At 46.5% G+C, this 19,826-nt stretch overlaps 2 protein-coding genes across 9 annotated transcripts in view; both read right to left on the bottom strand.

Annotated features, from left to right (window-relative positions):
* GAS2L3 (growth arrest specific 2 like 3) overlaps nucleotides 1–628 on the bottom strand; it is a 36,289-nt gene extending 35,661 nt beyond the window's left edge. For 3 of the 4 annotated variants that reach the window (XM_075934208.2, XM_075934225.2, XM_075934232.2), the window contains exon 1: nucleotides 481–628. The gene's annotated coding sequence lies outside the window, so the exon portion shown is untranslated. The remainder of the gene's footprint in view (nucleotides 1–480) is intronic. The other variant, XM_075934212.2, reaches the window with a different exon arrangement.
* Nucleotides 629–4,193: 3,565 nt separating this feature from the next.
* NR1H4 (nuclear receptor subfamily 1 group H member 4) overlaps nucleotides 4,194–19,826 on the bottom strand; it is a 72,847-nt gene continuing 57,214 nt past the window's right edge. For all 5 annotated transcript variants that reach the window (XM_006125854.4, XM_006125855.4, XM_089780506.1 and 2 more), the window contains 2 exons: nucleotides 7,822–7,935; nucleotides 4,194–4,818 (listed from right to left, as the gene is read on the bottom strand). In XM_006125854.4, the coding sequence (XP_006125916.3) occupies nucleotides 4,580–4,818; nucleotides 7,822–7,935 (353 nt within the window). In that variant the 3' untranslated portion in view covers nucleotides 4,194–4,579. The remainder of the gene's footprint in view (nucleotides 4,819–7,821; nucleotides 7,936–19,826) is intronic.

Raw genomic sequence — 19,826 nt, 5'->3', positions numbered from 1 at the left:
CTTGTTTTAGTTGGAAGATTCGTTTTGTTTCCAATGACAGGAAAACTCCTCGTGGGAAGAAGACCTGTTCACTACGAGCTGTCATGAGATCCTGCTGCTGGGGTTATCTATGCATCTGAAACTCACTCGTCAAACGCATCCTTCCTGCTTTTTCACGCACTAAAATAAATCTTCCCCCCGGTTTGCCATGGAAAGAGACGCGTATACACAGAGCTTTACAAATCGCCCTTCTTTCCCTCCTCCCTACCCCTGAGGGGGGAGGGGCATGTGTAAGGTGACCAGCTGTTATCTCCATTTTAGAGACAGTCCCAGTATTCGGAGCCTTTTCTCATTCTAGGTACCTAGAACATCTCCCGCCCCACGTGTCTGGGTTGCTACGGGCTCACTCTGGGGGCGTGCGGGGGCTACAGCTGACTGCCCTGCGGGCTGCCTAGGTCACAGCGCGGCTCCCGCGTGCCGGGCTGGGGGTAAGATACTCACAGGCAGCGGCTGCAGGACGCCCGCTCCCCGGAGCACGCTGCGGACTCAGGCAGAGCCCTTCCAGCTGGGGCATCCCGGCCGGCGGCTCCCTGCCCTGATTCATTCGCCTCCGCCCGCCCGCACCGTTCGAAAGGCCCAATCAGGGGCAGTGAGGCGGGGCCGGGCAGGCAGCCCTGGGGGCCGGGCTCGCATCTCGCAGCCAGCCCCGCCCCTCTGCCGGCTCTGTCTCCTACTCTTTCCAAGTGTCAAAGTCCCAACTCAGTCACTCCAGCCTCCTGCTTCCCTCTGCTACCTTTACAGTGCAGCTCGGCAGTGTTAAAAAGATTAATCATAATCAAGAATAAAAATGTAAAGACACTATAAAATAAGTTGAATATAAAAGTGAGATAGGAATCCTGTAGTGATCATTTGCAAATTTGCTACAAACCTGAGTTTTTGAATTCTGCTGAAGCAGTAGCAGAATCTATTGCCCTGGAGTACCAAAGAATACAGGGGTCTTGCTGAAAGTTTAAGTCATAGACAGTTACTTTGGAGTAAACTGTGGCTTTGCTTACAGTCTCTTTCCACCATTAGGGTGGGCAAAAAAATTCTGTGTGCACTATGCAAACTCTAGTAACTATAAAATAGGGGAATTTTGCCGTGGATTTTACTTTCATTGCCCAAAAACATTTCCCAGCCTTATTTGTTATAACTGGTAAGATAAGAGAATTAATTAATAGTATTTAATAAATACTAGTATATGCATATTGGATGGTATTAGCCCATTATTCAATGGAAATGCTAAAACTATCCATATTCAGAAAAAGCAGAAGCATTAAATAGTTGTTTCATTACTCTTTTGGGTCACATCCAAATGATGTAGTCATATCATATGATTATGATGAAACACTTCCTATTCTAACATTAACTCAGAAAGATGTTACAAATGGGAACTAAAATGAGATATTTTTAAATGAACAGGTCCTGGTGACTTACTTCCAAGAGTTTTAAAAGAGCTGGCTCAGGTGCTCACTGGAATGTTAATGTTGATTTTCAATAAGTCTTGGAACACTGAGGAAGTTCCAGAAGATTGAAGGAAAGCTAATGTTGTGCTAATATTTTAGAACAGGGGACTGGGTGCAGTCTCTGGCTTGTCTGGCTCTAGCCCCTGAGGCTTGTGACTCTCCCCAAGTGTTAGAGAGCCCATGCTGGCGCTCCAGCCTCCTTGCAGTCCCCCCAAGGGGCTGGAGCACACAAAATGTACTATCTTTCCCCCTGCTAAGCTCTGATGTGTCAGGAGGATGTGGGGAGTGTCATTCTTCTTCTCAGTCAGGGGCCACATCAATGAGGGTGAGGTTTTTTTTTATTCTCACCTTTGTGCAGCCCCAGACTGCTTTTTCTGCTGTGGGTCAGTGACCCCTCCCCCCCAGCCCAAAAAAGGTTCCTCACCCCTGTTTTAGAAGGATAAACAGGATGACTTGGGTAATTATAGGCCTGATATCAATATTGGGCAAAATAATGGAACAATTCATATAGAGCTCACTTAATAAAGCATTAAAGGAGGAAAACATCAATAATGGCAATTAACATTATGGAAAATAGATACCATCAGAGTAACCTGATAATTTTTAATGAAATTGCAAACTCGGTTGATAAAGGTAACAACATTGATGTAATAGACTTAGATTTCCATAAGGTATTTGACTTGGTGCTACATGATATTTTGATTTAAAAAACTAGAACAATAAAAATGAACATGGCACACATTAAATGGAGTAAAAACTGACCAACAGGTCTCCAAATGTAATTCTACAGGGAGAATCCCCTAATCTGGGAGGCTAGAAATGCTTATATAAATTTAAAAAACCTGTACCAGCAAAAGAATGTAACTTGCTAAAATTAAATTTTAGCCAGAAGTTTTGTTTTGTTTATAGTCATACCAGTCCTCTTTTGTTCCTGTTTTGTATCACTTAAGTCTCTGGTCTTTGATAATAAATGTATTCTTGATTTATGATAAAACCATCTCAACACTGTATTAAAGTGAAGCAAACCTAACATGCTGTGAAGCTGGTGTGCGCTCTGTCTCCTCAGAAGCAGCAAATTCAATAATTTTTGGCAGCACCACAGTAAGAGGAACTGAATATTGCCAGGAGACATCTTTGGGAACTTGAGAACTGTGATTCACTGACTGCTACCACAAGGCAAGGTTTAGACTGGCAGATCTGAAGCCGTTTGCTGGTAAGGCTGCTGGGCTGACGCACAGTTTAGCAGCAACAAAGCTGCTGAGACAATGTGGTAAAGTGACGACTTAAAATTCTGGGTGAGCTGAGCAGAATGTCACAGCCTTATAATCTAAGATTCAAATTATGTTTGAAAGCAATGCTTGTTCCCTAGGCTAGTAGCAACTGATTTTGCCATATGTTTTCCAAGTAGGATACCCACTGTACAGTGTTTAAGGGAAATACCGGTGCAGTCAAATATTTACATTTCAGAAGATTTCCTTTTACATTCTACCCTAGTCTACACTAGGACTTTATTTTTAAATACCCCCCCAGTCAAATGTATAAGCAGAACATCCACCCCACCAGGCCCATTATTTTGAAATCTGTACTCCGGCTTTCCTTGGGGAATAACGCTAATTTAGAAATAGTTATTTTAAAATAACGTTGGTGTGGATACTCTGGTGCTGCTATTTCAAAATAACTGCTACCCAGTAATTTTAAGTAATTACTCCCCAATGCTTCCTGGAGGTCTAAGACAAGGTAGTGCATCCACATTAATGGAGGCTGCCTCAGACTAATTTCAAGGTTTTCCGTAGTGGGGACATGTTATTTCGATTTTGGAAAATCAGAAGTTAAGTCAAATTTAGTTTGAAATAATTTCATAGTGTAGACATGGCCTCGGAGTCATGGTGAGAAGTAATTAGAGACAGTGTCTCCCATATTTCTTCCTCTTTCACCATTGCAGGCTCCTTACCTGCTTGGCTCCATGCTGTCCCAGAAGTGCTTCCCAGGTTTCTGTGGCCCCTAGGAGCTGGGTGGCCGGGAATGGAGAGGGAGGGTCTGCATGCTGGATCCATGACAATAGGAGTTGTAGGGGGCAGCACCTGCATCCACGAGGACAGCATGTGGAGCTTTCCTGGCCACCACCATGTGCCTAGAGGCTGCAGGGACCTGGCAACTGCTTCTTTGGAGCCATAGTATGCACCTCAGGGACCCCACATGCTCCCGCACTCTGTCCCAGCTCTGAGTCCTCTCCTGCACCTCAAAGCCTCACCCCCAGCACTATCAGAGCCCACACCCCTGCCCACTCTCTGAACCCTTCAACCCCAAGTTGGAGCCCCTTCTTGCACTTCAAACCCCTCAACTCCAGCCCCACCCCAGAGCTGGCACCCCTAGCCAGAGCCCTCACCCCCCCTCCACACACACATCTTAACCATCTTGTTAGTCTTTATAGTGCTACATAGTCCTGTTTTTTTATTGTAAAATAGGATAGTCTGTGATGGAATTCCACAAAATGTATGTTATCTCAGTTTTACTTGTGACTATTGATAATGCAAACAGAACAAGAAGTTACATATTTATGGCATGAAAGAAATAATTGGATAGCCTGTTTTAAAGCTCTTTCCATTTGCTAGAGCCAACTGGCTGTTCACCATTTGATCAAATTAGAGGTTGGATATCTCAAATTAACACATTTCATGGTTAAAAGATAAAAGCATATTGTGGCATAAATCATTTCCATTGGTTTATTATAGTAAATATTTGAGCAATGTCCTTTAATACAAAAAGTCAAGATAATAGTACTGTGATGAACAAATGCATCATCCATTTGAAAAGAAAGAACTGAAACATATAATCATTTATTTCAGAAGGAACTAAGAGGGTATCTCAACGATAAGCTGTAGATAATCCTTTTGATCTGAAAGTATAAATATAGGGAAAGTTGTTCTATATTCACATCAGAAAGGCGATAGTTATACAACATTCAATACATTATGAACAAAGTTTCTGTACGAAATCCTTTGTGTTTTCTTTAAAAAAAATGAAGAAAAGTTAAAGAAATAATTGTTGAATAGTCCTATGAAAATAAATGCTACTTGGTCCTTTAAAAATATTTATCACTGCACATCCCAGATTTCACAGAGAAGAGGAGTAAATTTATGATCATTCACTCTCCAGGACATCAGCATCTCTGCATGATTATGGTTAAATGTCCGTAATTCTGTAAGACGGCCCAGAAGACATGCAAAATGTTGAGGGTTATCAGTGTGGTGAAGCTTGCAGAGTTTTTGTAGAACTTCAAGCAGTGGTTCTTGAAGCCTTTCTACAGACTCCCTGTCCTTTATGTATTGTCGATCTGATTTGTTTTGAAAAAAGGAAAAAATAATTAGCAAGTGTGCATTTTTGTAGATTGCAAGCACTTATCCGGATCACTTGAGAGAAATGGATTGACTGCATACTACTGCGTGTAGTCTTAAACTACTGCAAAAAGAATGTTTTAAGGCAAAATGAAGCATAAGGACCACAGGACTTGTATATATTATGCATACATTCTCAGCATGGGTGTGGATTCTAGTATGTATTATTACTGTGTCATGCACTAATTGTCCCTGTGGATCCTACTGTTGCACAATAAAGTTCATCAGTGTGTGTTGTAGTCTAGAATTTACACCCCAACTGGTGTACACTAATGCAGTATGCAGGCAAGCCCTAATGTTTGCAATTATAATTGAGACTTCTTTTTTAAATACATACTCCCTACTTGCAACCAATCATTAACTAGCCAAAAAATATTTTTTTAGGAAGAAGCGTCTCATGCTAATGATTGGTCATTTTGGAACAATAATTTGGCCTCTTTTTAGTTTGCTTCTTTTCATGACAGGAAAATACATATGCAAATGAAATAATGAAACAAAGCTGATCCTTCACTTTTACTCATTTAGTATGAAATACACCCCAATACAGAGTACCTGCACAAAGCTCTAAGTAAGGATGGTCAAAATTTTTCCATCAAAACTGTTTTTCTGGCTAAAATGGGGTTTTTCACTAAACCAATAAAGAATCATAGAATACTAGGACTGGGAGGAACCTCGAGAGGTCATCAAGTCCAGTCCCCTGCACTTATGGCAGGACCAAGCACCATTTAGACCATCCCTGCTAGGTGTTTGTCTAACCTGCATTCACATATACCCAGTGATTAACATGTAACTTGACATAACTCCATTGAATTCAGATGATGCAGCATTTGTAACTGTATTGGTCTCAGGATATTATACACAAGGTGGGTGAGGTAATATCTTTATTGGATCAATAAATTATCTTTTTTTGTGCATGACATGTTTCTGTGCATCATTTTGACTTCAAACACTAAAAACTTTGTATTAGAAAATGTTGTCAATGTACCTCCAGCGTATTGTCACTAAGGTGTCTTGTTTTCCTCCGTGGGCTGAGCTCCCCACCTGGACTACATCTCTCATGATTCATTGTGATGGTTCACCAAGAAGGGAAGAAGTCGTGTATCACGAGAGATGTAGGCCAACCAGGTAAACTAGCCCCATAGAAGAGAATGAGGGCGTGAATCACTCAAACTACAATACTTCATGCGGCAATATAGCGGTGATTTACAAGTCAAGATTTTTGGTTTTCAGCTAAAAGATTTCGATCAAAATTTGATGGTTTTTCAATTGTTTTTCTTTTTCTATTTATTTGTGGGGGAAAGAAGGACTCTTTTCCTGGCTGTCTTCTGCCACTACCACGGGTGGCACAGGAAGCTTCCACTCTGGGAATCTAGCTCCCTATTCTGCCTCTTCTCCCCATGGCTCCACCTACATTTTACCCTCACTCCACTGCAGTCCATGCCCCTGCTCTGCCCCAGGCCCTGCCCCTTGCCCTTCTGGACACCTTCCCTACTTGCCATGGGTGTCCCTCCTCTCCTCTCTCTACAGTCCAGGATTCTGGCAGCAGGACCAGTGGTGGCTGCACCAGGAGAGGCCTAGGTTTTCTTGGCTTATCATAACTGCTGCACATGGGCACCACTAAGTACTCTACTTAGAGCTTGGTTTTTGCCATATTGAATGTTGGAATAGGAGTGACTGTCAAGTTATATGAATAAACAAGTGGTCCTTATTTCAGCCATCTTATGATCTCTAGGACTTGTCCCAGAATTCTCCTGTACCACTCCTGTGATGGAAGGCCTTTGGGATCATACAACTTCTTTGTATATATTATTGAAAGCTGAAATAGGAACTCCTACTAATAATAGCAAATATGTTGTGGTATTGGGATTGGGCATGTAAAGGGTTCACCCTCTCGAGTGCCCCCTTCTGGCTGAAGACATGTGCCCACAAGCTTCCACTCCTCTGACTGCCTCTGGGAGTGGAAATTATCCCAGATACCCTTTCTTCTCAGTTGCCTGGGTCCAGGATTATTTCCTGCCCCCTACTGGAGGATTGCAGAGCACCCAAACCCACCCACTCCTCTGGGTTCCAGCCCAGGGACCCTGTAAATAGCAGGTGCTCACTAAGAGTCAGTCCTTACTGTCCACTGCTATATGCTCCCTAGGCTACTTCCCCAAGAATCTGCTCCATCCTTGCCCTATCTCTGGGCTTTGTCTCAAAGTCCTCGCAGCACGCTGTCCAGAGTTCGGCAATTTGCCTTAGCCCACCACACTTGGTCTTCAGCTGTCAGATCTGGGTGTCAGCTGGGCCTGCGATCCACCCTTCCCCCTCTATCAGTTCCTGGGTCCACCTGGCCCTGGCCCAGCAGCTTCTTTATACAGGTGTGTTGAACCCTAATTGGCTGTAGCAAAAGCAGCCACTCTAACTTGCCTGGAGGACTTCTCCTCTGTTCTTTTCCCTGGGGCGGGGTGTGGCAAGGCCATAAGCCTCCAGTAGGGGCTTTGGGCCTAGTCCACCCTGTCAAAGGGCATCATTTTGCTGGTGCTATAAAAACATAGAAAAAAGAAAATCTTGGTCCTGATGGGGTTTACAACATAAAAAAATACTGCTTTTCCTTCCCCTGCTATCGTCTGCAGGTTTTCTACCGTGTGCTTATGAGATGCCAGCCAGAGTTTGCTCACGGCTTAATGCCTTTGCTGCTGGTTCTTTAGCACAGTATGCATGATTAGGCAGCTTCCTCTCAAAGTTCTGATGTTCCACTGAATTCACCAAGAAATGTTAGGACATATTTTCTACTGTATATCAGCAACATTTAGGAGTTTCTCATACAACAGGAAAGAAAACCCCTTTCTAATAAGCAACAGTATCTTACATTTTATTCGATTGCTACAGGAAAGTCATTTTTATGATTTCCTGTAGGTAAAAAATTATTGTTTATTTTTAAATTCAGAAATAGGAATTACCTGGAGATAGGATAACTATTGCTGTAAGGAGAGCATACTCTTCTTCTGTCATCTTCAGTTCTCCAATGCTTTTATAAAAACTAAACATGGGGGTTATGAAGTCATCAGATATACCTATTTAAAAATAAAGTGATATAATCAAAGACTTTTTAAAAATATACTAAAATAAAAAAGTTGTATTCACTGTTCTTTTAGCCAAATACAGTATTTGGGCCTTTGCCAGTTTGTTTCAATTAAAGGAGAGACTGGTGATAGTATTTCTTTAGTACAATCCTGTTGACTCCCAAAGAATGTACACAAAGTCCTGTTTCTGTGAACACAGGTGAAACAAACAAGAGACAGTTTCTTGCTCATGGTTTCTAAGTCTGCCTTTCCAGTGAGTCCTATGCCCCCAACAGCTCTGTCCCACTACTCTCTGTTAGGGCCACACTCCTGACTGCCTATGTCTCTGTCTGCTGGCTTTCTGCATCCAATACACACAGTTGCCAAGTAATCCCTTGGCCCCTGCATTTGCAATCACAATGCAATAAAAACCCTATAGTTGGCTTATGTCAGAAGACTTGGGCTCAGGATAAGGGACTATTTAATTGTGGTATAGACACTCAGGCTGGAATCCTGGTTCTAGGATCCTAGAACAAGGGAGGATCCCAGAACCCAGGTTTCAGCCTGAGCTTGAACATCTCCACTGCAATTTATACCCCACAGCCCAAAGCTGTTCGTCTGAGTTAGCTGACACAGGCCATCAATGGGTGTTCTATTGCAGTGTAGACATACCCTGAGATTACCCTTGGGGTCAGAGCCAAAAGCATTTTGCAATGTGATACTTACATCTGTAAGGGACTGGGATCAAGGAAAAATGATATTTTCTGTCTCTTTGATAATTATTTGGGCCAAACAGGAGAATCCTGGACAGTCGGGGGAAAGAGGGCGATGTAGGTGCTGTTAGCTTTTCAAACCCCTTGGAAATTTTTGGCTGTGCCAAATTCCACTGGTTCATCAATCTAAGAGTCTGATGTTCTCCCAGGGGAAAAAAAATAGAATTCCACACTCTATTCCTGCCTCTTCTTTTAACGCAAGCATGGTATGTTTGAATATGACTCTTGGATCTAGAGACCATGGGCTTGATTCTTATTTATGCTCAGAACCCGTTACAGCAGCAACGGGCAATCTAGGCTAGTGAGTGGGTCACACAAGTGGTCTTCCTTCATCTCACTGGGTCACAAGATTATAATAACCGAGGCAGTCTCCCAGGATAGGGTTGTTTTGCTAATCACACTTGTGTACCCAGAATTTGCGGGTTGTGCTGATTGAACCGTAGCCACCATTTGGATGCAGAGAGAGCACATAGCTCTCACAGTCAATGTTGTGTGCAATCAGCAAATACCTCACTTGGTGTGTGTGTGTCACTTTAGTTATACCAGTAAGAAAAAAATGATGTGGATGGAAACCAGTGGAACCTGGCAACCCTGCATATAAACAACAGTAAACAAAATGTCTCACAGGCCACACATAGAACCCCGATGGGCCACATGCAGCCACTGGGACGCAGATTGCCCACCATTGCTTTAAAGTATTCTGGCCTTAAATTACATTCACACCCACTTTATCTCCTTTACACTGATCCAATGAATTCATGCCTTTATTTAAAAATAGAAGAGTGAGGTACATTATAACATTCATATTAAAATAGGTCTGTTTCAAGAAGGCTTAATACAGCAGCCTGAAGCTGTCTGATGGTGCACTTCTGGGGTGTGTTTAGGATGTGTGCAGTGAACTTCTGGGGTGTGCAGTAGTAATGCCAGGGCTGTTCACCCCATAGGTTTGAAGGACAGAACCCTATTCGTAAGTGCAAGCTTTGTGACTTGATATTTAATTATCCCAACCCCCAAGAGGAAACCTATTTCTGAGTTTTAAGCTAATCTTGGCTAAAAGTTACGGTTTTGAGTGGAGACCACAGTGGTTTTGCATGATTTACATAAAAAAGAAGCTAAACTTGGTAGTTTTAGTCACATTTTGCTTTGAGGTTTGGCAACTGTTCAGTCCAGAAAACTCAAAGTGAAACTCAATGGATGCAAATCTACAGGAAGCAAAATAGAAAAACCGAGAGGTCACTTTAGTAAACTATGATTAGTCACTTTCTGCTGCTATAGAAGTAAACATTTCTACTGTTTGGAAAAAAACTAGCAAAAGCAAACACTCTCTTTGGAGAGTAAATCTAGCCCATGTTGGACACTGTAATTAAATATAACATTAAGCACCTGTGTTAATTTCAGGTTACAAACAGCAATACTGGAGCTCTTCTCACAAATTTTCACATAATCAGGCCCTTTGGAGAAGGGTCAGAATCAATTAAGCAGAAATGTATGATGAGCGTCCACTTGTCATATGTTAGTTAATTGTGCTCTTGGGGCTTCAAAAACAATGAACAGAGCCAGAGCCTCTAATTTTCCACTGTGATTTTTCTTGTAATTATCAGAGTTAACTATTTAGAATGTTGAACAGCTGTTTTCTCTAAGCTTTCAGGCCGATCTATTCCTTTAGAAATAGAAGACTTTTTAAAAGTACCACTATGGTTAAATATCACAAAGTTAAATGCCAAAGTTCATTTGAAAACTGAAAAATGTAAAAAATCTGTACAATTTATCGTTGGAGTTTGCCAGAAAGAACTCCACATTGGAAATGAATGACACAGAAATGACTGCATGAAGGACTAGGAGTAAAGAAAATATGTCCATTGGATTACTAGCATCTTCTTGCTTGAAAGCATGGAAAATAGGAAAGGAATGGGAAAATCTTAGCAAGACTCCCTCCTTCCTACTCCTGGCTTATTCCTCTCCCTCACTTTCCATTGTTTTACTTCTCCTGATCATCATATGACATTTGGTTCTTCGGGCCCTGCAGTCTAGTGATTACACCAGAATCCCAACTTTTTTCCCAAAAAAGTTTCTAGCCCTTATGGTTGTAGAGCAAAGCTTGAAAGCATGACCGGGGGTACCCCAATGTCTCAAAAGTTAGAATGCAAACAAAAGGAACCCGAAATGTATTTTATTGTAAAATCTCATGATTTTATAGCCAGTCGCATGTTTTTTGGGGTGCTGACTTGAACTTTGAATGGTTGGCATTGGCAGAGATAAGTTGCTGCACTGTTTTCTTCAGCTTATCTGATACACAGTGTTCCCCTCACAAAGTAAAAATGATATTGGAAGTCCCAATTCTGGGGAAGTATGTAGTCAGTTGGTACCATGCCAGCAGTGGAATCTGGCTCTAAAGCCGGGATAGACAGCCATGGCAGTATCATCCTATGGCAGAGAGATTGTTCAGTGGCTCTATGGCTGGGATTTTCCTGCACTTTCTCTGATCCATGGCTGCCTCATCTGTCCTTGCCTGCCACTGACAGTTTAGGTATGATGAAGAGAAGCAGGAGACCAGTCATACATATAATAACCCAGATCTATGGTAGCCCAAGAGTCACCTTTGTTTAACCCCTTCCTCATCTCTGGTGCTGTGCTGTACACTCCTTCGACTCATTTCCCTTTCGCCCACCACGATGTGTAGTCATTTATAACAGTGCAAAGTGGATAGACAATACAGGCAGTCCCCGGGTTACGTACAAGATAGGGACTGTAGGTTTGTTCTTAAGTTGAATCTGTATATAAGTCGGAACTGGCGTCAGCTGCTGCTGAAACTGATCAGTTTCAGCCGCAGCTGAATCTGGATGCCAGTTCTGACTTACATACAGATTCAACTTAAGAAACCCAGGCGTCCCCAAGTGAGCTGCTGCTGAAACTGATCAGCGGCTGATTCCAGGAAGCCTGGGGCAGAGCAACTCTGCCTCGGGCTTCCTGTAGTCAGCCGCTGGTCAGTTTCAGCAGCGGCTGACTTGGGGACGCCTGGGGCAGAGCAGCTGGGGTGCTGCTGGGTTGCTCCAGTAGCGCGGCTCCTCAGCGCTACTGGAGCAACCCAGCAGCACCCCAGCTGCTCTGCCCCAGGCGTCCTGATTCAGCCGCTGCTGAAACTGACCAGCAGCGGCTGAATCAGGACGCCTGGGGCAGAGCAGCTGGGGTGCTGCCGGGTTGGTCCGGAGCGGCGCTGCGGGACCAACCCGGCAGTCCCCAGCTGCTCTACCCCAGGGGTAGGCAAGAAAAGCCTGGTCTGCTGGGGGGGGGGGGCACTAGCTGCACCCCCCCCAGCAGACCAGGGGGACAGGAGCAAAGCCGCGGAGCACGCCCGCAGCGGGACAGCCCAAGCGCGCCCGGGCTGTCCCGCTGTGGGCGTGCTCCAAGGCTTTGCTCCCCGTCGCCCTGCAGACCAGGGAGACGGGGAGCAAAGCCGCTGAGTACGCCTGCAGCGGGACAGCCCGGGCGCGCTTGGGCTGTCCCCCTGCGGGCGTGCTCCGCGGCTTTGCTCCTGTCCCCCTGGTCTGCTGGGGGGGTCCAGCAAAACCGCTGGACCCCCACAGCAGACCAGGGACAGCAGAGGAAAGCCGCCGCCTGGGTGGCTTTGCTCGTTTGCCCGGGAGCAAAGCCGCCCAGGCGGCGGCTTTCCTCTGCTGTCCCTGGTCTGCTGGGGGGGTCCAGCGGCTTTGCTGGACCCCCCCCAGCAGACCAGGGGGACAGGAGCAAAGCCGCCCAGGCGGCGGGAGTCCCGCTGCCTGGGCGGCTTTGCTCCAGGGCAAACGAGCAAAGCCGCCCAGGCGGCGGGACTCCCGCCGCCTGGGTGGCTTTGCTCGGGTGTCCCTGGTCTGCTGGGGGGGGTCCAGCGGTTTTGCTGGACCACCCCCCCCAGCAGACCAGGGAGACCGGGAGAAGCTTTTCTCGCCCCGGAGGACACGGGTGGCGACCCGTCGCCCGTGAGCTCCGGGGCGAGAAAAGCCCCGTTCGTAAGTGCGGATCCGATATAAGTCGGATCCGCGTAAGTCGGGGACTGCCTGTACCACCATTCAGATCTGATAGCGTTAGGAAAGAATGAAGAGTGTTAGAGAGTTTGCATGCATTGATACCAACAAGAATACAATTGTGAAGTATTTCAATAGTCAATGAAGCAAGAGGTTTTTGTAAGCTAAAAAAATGTAACATGCTAAGCCCCAGCGGGAGAGGCTTTTCTGCTTTTGTTCTATTCATCTCTCTACAGACCTATTCTGCACTATTTCATTATGTACTAACTGCTGTTTCATCACAAGAGGGAGCTGTTTTCTTGATTGACTGAAAATATTTCAGTTTGAACTCAATAAACCACACCAGAAAAAAAAGAGAGAGAAATGTTTAAAATGCCTGATTAAGGTTTTTAAATTAATATTATGAAATATGTAGAGGTGATCTCATGTTCCTTTAGGTGCTTAAGAAGCAGAATAAAAATGGCTTTTGGGTAGTAACTAGGGGGTGTTATGGGACATTGTTCAAAATCACTGCTGCAGTTTGCAGTTTAGAAGTGGCCCAAGGCAATTTTTTGAAGTTTTTAAAGGCTTTTTGAGTTGTTTTTAAGCTGTTTTAGTTACAGACTAACATGGCTACCCCTCTGAGATGCCAAGACAATTGTGTTTGTACTTTTATCCTAAATTTTTAATTTGACTTTTAGAAGTCTTTCTGGCCTCACTGAGAAGAGAAAAAATAAGCTAGTTATTACTTTTGTTTATTTTTAAAAACTCTATACAATGAGATGTATAATAGATGCCTACTACATGTTGTCCCATAGATAGGGTTGCCAGGTGTCTGGTTTTGAAACAGACAGTCCAGTATTTGAGTTTTGTGTTCGGGAAACAAATTGAGAAAATATAAATGAGAAAATATAAATGTCCGGTATTTTCTCAATCAGATGTAATGTAGTTTGTGATGTAATGTCAAGTGTATCCAATATTTTTGTTGAAACCATCTGGCAACCCTACCCATAGATATATCTTTCTGATTAATATTCACCAGCCACCCTTTCTTCCCTCTTTCAAAAATCTTCTGTTAGTTCCATTTGTTCCATGAACCATTCCAGCTACAAAGAATATGTGCCACTCTGTGTGCTGTTTTTTAACGTCATGTATCATACTGGGCCTACAAGGGCTGATCCATCTTCTGTAGAATCATTTCTTTGACTTCAGAATATGAGTAAAATGTTCTAAACAAATAAGAATCTCTGCCCTGAGGAGTTTAATGACTTGATGATATTTCCAGAGGAGTCAATGGGAGATATTCATGAAAGCTCTTCAAAGCAGAGGCTCTTTATTGGTCCAGCTCATTTTATCTATTGTACAACTTCTTTAATATTTATGGTTTCATATGTATGATTTTTTTATCTTGCTTTTTAAGAGTTTAGTTTTGCAATTCTTGCATTGGCAAACCATTCCTTGAAGGCAATGCAAATGAAGGACATACAGGGTCTGCAGCTTCAGGCCTTAAGTAGTTAGCCTGTTAAAAGATACAGACAGTCAGTATTTATCACTGTTGTTGAAGCAACATTTCCTGAATGTGTCTATTTCAGTTGCCTCTTTTCAATAACAGAAATTAAACAGACCTGCCTGAAGGTGAGCTTAAGAGAAAGGTTTATGACATGTAGGTTTTTTTTTTTTTAAACTTCTACCAGGAGAATATTTTGTGCTAATTAACAATGAACAAGACTATGTTCTTAATATGGATGAAAAGATCTTTCATCTGGATAAGTATAAACATGCCAGTGGATATTAATTGTAGCCATAAATGACTGTTGTTTTATGGAAAACAAAATGTATTAATTACTCACTAAATTATAACTTATCTTTCATCTATCAAAATTGTTTTCCAGACTCAGAAGCATTCATTAGCAACTTTGACTTTTATTTTATTTGAATGTTCACAGATGTCATCATGACACAACTTTATAATCACTGGGCCACAGGTACTCAGGGTCTCTGCTGATATAGACGTTGGCACGGCATAGTTGATTTAGTAGACAGGTTGCAGCACCAGGAAAGTGGACACATGACCTCTCTTCCGTCAGATGATTGCTGGGCTCTTTAGCTCCTTCCTCCCAGCAGCATCACTTCAACATCCCCCCTTCCACTGTTGAGGCCACAGCTGCTCATGAGGCCTGGAAGGGTGATCCCATCCTGGATGGGAGTACGGTGGTGGCATAGTCTGGCCACACTATCCTGATGGTTGGGGGGCAAGCCAGGAGATGGAGTCTCAACAGTGGCTAGCTTGGGGCAAGGATAATGGGGAGGCGGGCAGGTTTGCTCTGCTCAGTCAGCTCCAGCCCAGGCTGCCACTGCTGCTTCCTGTCCAGCCAGTGAGCAGAAGGAGCAGCACTGATAACATGCAGATTAGGAGTCCTAGCCCAGGCAGCCCCTCCCCACAGCAGCCCTGGAGAGACAACACTGTGCCAGCTGGCAAGGAGCTAGGAAAGGTCTGGGGAGGGGAAAATCAAAGTTGGGGAGAAGCAGCTGTTCCCTCCATTCAATAAATAATGATGCCCCTTGGGCAATGGGACCTGTGGAGTGGGCGCTTGTGATGGGAGCAGCAGGTGTTAAGGGAGATGTCACCACTTCCTTTGAGTTGAACAGAGCCAGATAAGAAACCTGACAGCCCCGCACTAACCAGATGCTTGGCAACTCTACCACAGCAGGACAAATGGCATCCCAATCGTGCATTGGTTGGGATGCAGGGCAAAGAGCTAAATATCAGGGCAGTTCCGATCTTATCAGGACATCTAGTCTCCCTAGTCTTGTTTTACAACCCATCCCAGTTAGTGCTACCCCAGCAGAAAATCCTGAAAGAAAGAGATTGTGGAAATATCATACCACCTTTGTGGGATTACCTGCAGGTAGGGAAGAAAGCCTGGTTGATAGAGAGGTATAATTTACACCTCTCAAATGCTACGTCTAGACTGCAGGCTTCTTTCAGAAGAATTTTTTTTTGGAAGAGATCTTCCGAAAAAGCTTCTTGCGAAAGAGAGCATCCATGCACAAAAGCGAATCAAAAAAGCGATTTGCTTTTTTGAAAGAGAGTGTCCAGACTGATTGGATGCTTTCTCGCATAAAAGGCCACCTGAAACCACTTCAGCCAGGGCTTTAGATCAGCAGTTGGTTCTGGGTGCTGTTGCCTAAGGCTATCTCAGACACGATTCTGGAGGCTGGACACCAGTTCCGACTGGTGGGACCTGCTGGTGATGGAGCAGAGGGACGACCAGCAGTAGATCAACAACTTCAGGATGAGGAAGGCCACCTTTATAGAGCTATGTGTCTGGCTCGCCCCTGCCCTCCAACGACGACACCCACCTGTGGCCTGCCATCCTCCTGGAGAAGTGGGTTGCCATCGCCGTCTGAAAGCTCGCCACCCCAGACAGCTGCCAGTCGGTGGGGACAACCAGTTCAGCGTGGAATTCCACTCTCAGGGCCCACCTCATTGAGGTATGGCATTCTCAGTGTGCAGTCCCTGTAGGGGAGGGAAGTACTAGAAAAGGGGGACCGTAGTGAAAAGGGAGGGTGTAGGGTGTGGGGGGTTGGCCTGGAGGGGGGGAAGCCCATCCCCAGGGGGTTGTGCTGTCTCACCCTCACACAGCCCTGCTGGTGGTGGTGGGGGCAGCCTCATAGGGAGTGGCTCCTAGGGTGTTTGAGGGGAGGAGGGAAGGGGGGGCGGCCAGCTGCCAAGGGCTCAGGCACTCTCTCTCATTCTCTGTTTTGTTTGTATCTTTGTCTCCTTCTGCAGGGCCATCAACTCCATCATGCTACGCAGGGTCATCCACCTTGGAGACCTGGACCCCATCATTGCAGGATTCACCTCCATGGGGTTCCCCAACTGCGGGGGAGCGACTGATGGAAACCACATCCCAATCCGTGCACCACATCATCGAGCAGCCCAATACATCAACAGGAAGGGCTATTTCTCCATGGTGCTGCAGGCCCTGCTCGACCACTGTGGACAGTTTTTGGACATTTTCATCATGTGGTTGGGCAGGGTACACGATGCTCACATATTCCGAAACTCCAGCCTCTATCACAAACTGAAAGCTGACACATTCTTCCCCCAGCGGGACTTTCGCGTAGGGAATTTCCAGATGCCACCATGCATCATCGGGGACACGGCCCACCCACTCATACTGTGGCTCATGAAGCCCTACACTGGCCACCTGGACCTCAGCAGGCAACAATTCAATGTGCACCTCAACTGGGCCTACATGAAGATGTGCCTTTGGGAATGTGCCTTTGGGTGACTAAAGGTGCGGTTCAGGTGCCTCCTGACCTGCCACAACATGGGGGAGCACAGCATCCCTAAGGAGGTCATGGCGTGCTGTGTTCTCCACAACATTGTGGAGAGCAAGGGGGAGGCCTTCCTCCTGGAGTGGGAGGCAGAGGCCGGCCGTGAAGGGAGGGCTTTCAAGCAGCCTTGGAGGGCTGCCATCTGCCAGGCACATCAGGCCAGGGTACACATCTGGGAGACCATGAGGAAGAGTCTCTCTGAAAGACCCCAGTAACTCTCCCCAGGGCCTCCCCACTTGGGGCCTCTGCCTTGCCTCCCTATACCTTTCCAACCACTACCCCTCCCTTCTCCCCTTCCCTGTACTCCCAATAAACACACCAGTTTTGAGTGGAAGCACAAACATTTTGTATTTTTTGTAAAATAACAGTAACTGGGAGGGGGGAGGGCGTCTGAAAACCTGGAAGGGGGAGGGAGGAGGGGGCAGAGAACCTGGAGGGGGGAAGGGGGTTCAGAGCTGGGTGTGGCATGTAGGGTGGCTGGTGGAGCCACCTCAGATCCAGGGACCTTGGCAAACTTGTGGGTGGCTGGGGCCTGGGACCACAGGGCGATGGGCAGGAGGGGGGGCTGGAGTGGGATCAGGGATGCCTGGGGGGGCGGATATAGCCATGGCAAGGGGAGCTGGAGTGGTGACAGGGGCGGGATTGGGGCCAGGGGCCAGTGTGCCATCATTTCCCAGATGGTGGCACAATCTGGTCTCACATTCGGTTGCGTCATTCAGCATCATCCTGGATCTTTTGGACCAGGGTTCATTGCATGTCACGCAGGATGGCCATATGCTCCCTCATGAGATCCTCATGGACCCTCCTATGCTTGCGGCTCCCCCGGGGTCAGGCGGCTGCCTCTGATGGTGTGGACCGCCCCTCAGCGAAGGCTGGTCCGGCTGTGGAGGAAAAGAGGGAAAGGAGGTCAGTCATCCATGCAGACACTGTGCATGAGGCCGTGCTCTCCTGTGTGAGCAGCGACCAACAGTCCCCGGGCCAGAGGACAGTGATGTCTCGTAAGCTAGGCCATGTGTGGCCTGCACAGCAGGACCTGCCTCACAGAGGCCCCGAGGTGCCCAGGGGACCATTCTTCCCGCTTCTCCCCACCCCTGTCCCACAGACAAACAGGCAAGGGTAGTGTCTGGCCACAGTGGGATCCCATGAGTGGGACAAGGGCCTGGAACAGCCTGGCCTTCCATGGGGGCTGCACACACACCTGCACCTGGCAGTGCTGTCCACAAGAGCAGGTGGTTCCTCGAGCGTGCAGGCATGGCCGTGAGCTGTGTGCAGCACTCCTCGGAGAGCTTGGGGTCATGCGTGCGCCCTTGTGCCCAGCCTACTTCCAGCGGTGTCTGGTGGTGGGAGGGCATCCCCCCAGGGGTCATACATGTGTGGGGCTGTGAGCACGAGCCCATGGGTGCTCCAGGACTAGCTCCTGAGGCCACGTAGTGCACACTGCTGCTACACATGCTTGCACGTGCACGGAGTGCAGCACGCTGTCCAGGCCAAGCAGGCCGAGTGATGATCACTCCCTGTCCCCTCTGCACCCACCTCCCCTGCCCTGTGTGTGTGTGTGGAAAATTGACATCACTCACCTGATGATCCCTCCCCAGTGTCAGAGGATGCCTGGGAGATGTCCAGGGCCTGGGGTACTGGCTCCAGGGTGAGGGTAACCGTACTGGCCATGTCCTTCTCCTTCTGCAGCTGCTGTTTGTCCTCCTCCTCATCATCATCAAGGAGCTCCGGCTGGGCGACCACGGGTGTCTCGAGTCCCGAGTCCACTGTTATGGGTGGGGAAAGGGCTTCACCACCCCGCAGGATTCTGTGCAGCTCCTCGTAATATGGGCACAAGTTTGGTCCTGCCCCGGAGCGAGAGCTGCACTCCCTGGCCCTGGCGTATCCTTGGCACAGCTCCTTGACCTTGCTCCTGACTTGGTCCGAGGTGCGGGGATGGTGTCCCCTCTCGGCTAGAGCCTCGTCCAACAAGCCATAAATGTCAGCATTCCGCCTCTGGGAGCGGGGATCCTTCAGGGTGGCCTCCTCTCCCGACAGCTCCAAGAGGGACAGGATCTCCACCCTGGACCAGGAGGGTGCACGGCGTTTGCTGCCCCTGAATCGTTCCTGGGGCTGCTCCCTGTGAAGGTCAGGCGGGTCTCGGGGGGCTTGTTGCTTGGCCACAACTCCGAGTTGTGTGGCAGGGAGAGCCTCGTGGTCAGGTGCAGCTCTCTGGGCCAGCTTCCTGCCACAAGGCTTGTCCTGGGTGCCTGCAGATTTAAGAGCTGGCAAGAGACAGTACTATAGAGTTGTGATTAGTGTGGATGGAGTGTCCACCAGGGCATCTGTGTTATTTCCTGGAGGCCTCTTCTTTTGAAAGAAAACCCTCCTCCCCGTCCACACACACCTTTTTCTGAAAGAGCTCTTTCAAAAAAGGCATTCTTCCTCATAGAAAGAGGAGCACCACTGTCAGTAAGACCTCTCTGTTCTTTCAATTTACTTTTGAAAGAATGTGATTGCAGTGTGGACGTCACAAGTTTTGTCAGAAAAACAGCCGTTTTTCTGACAAAACTCTGTAGTATAGACATACCCTTATAGTTTTGGTGTCTTTTGTCTATTTATATAAACACAGAGTAATAGTCAGTTTGGGAAATATATTTATATAGACATTGTGTTCTAGTCTCATCTCAATGTGCAAATACAGTAGAAATTCCCTGCATATTGTAATGAAGATGCTGTATTCCCTGCCTCTACAGACATGAATTAAACACTCACCATGCAGGGATATCGAATTGGCTACTTCGTGTGGCAG

This window comes from Pelodiscus sinensis, chromosome 1 (assembly GCF_052426305.1).
Source record: "Pelodiscus sinensis isolate ZL-2025 chromosome 1, ASM5242630v1, whole genome shotgun sequence".
Lineage (NCBI taxonomy): Eukaryota > Metazoa > Chordata > Testudines > Trionychidae > Pelodiscus > Pelodiscus sinensis.
Note: the sequence above shows the minus strand (reverse complement) of the source record. Positions and strands in the feature narration are given on the sequence as shown.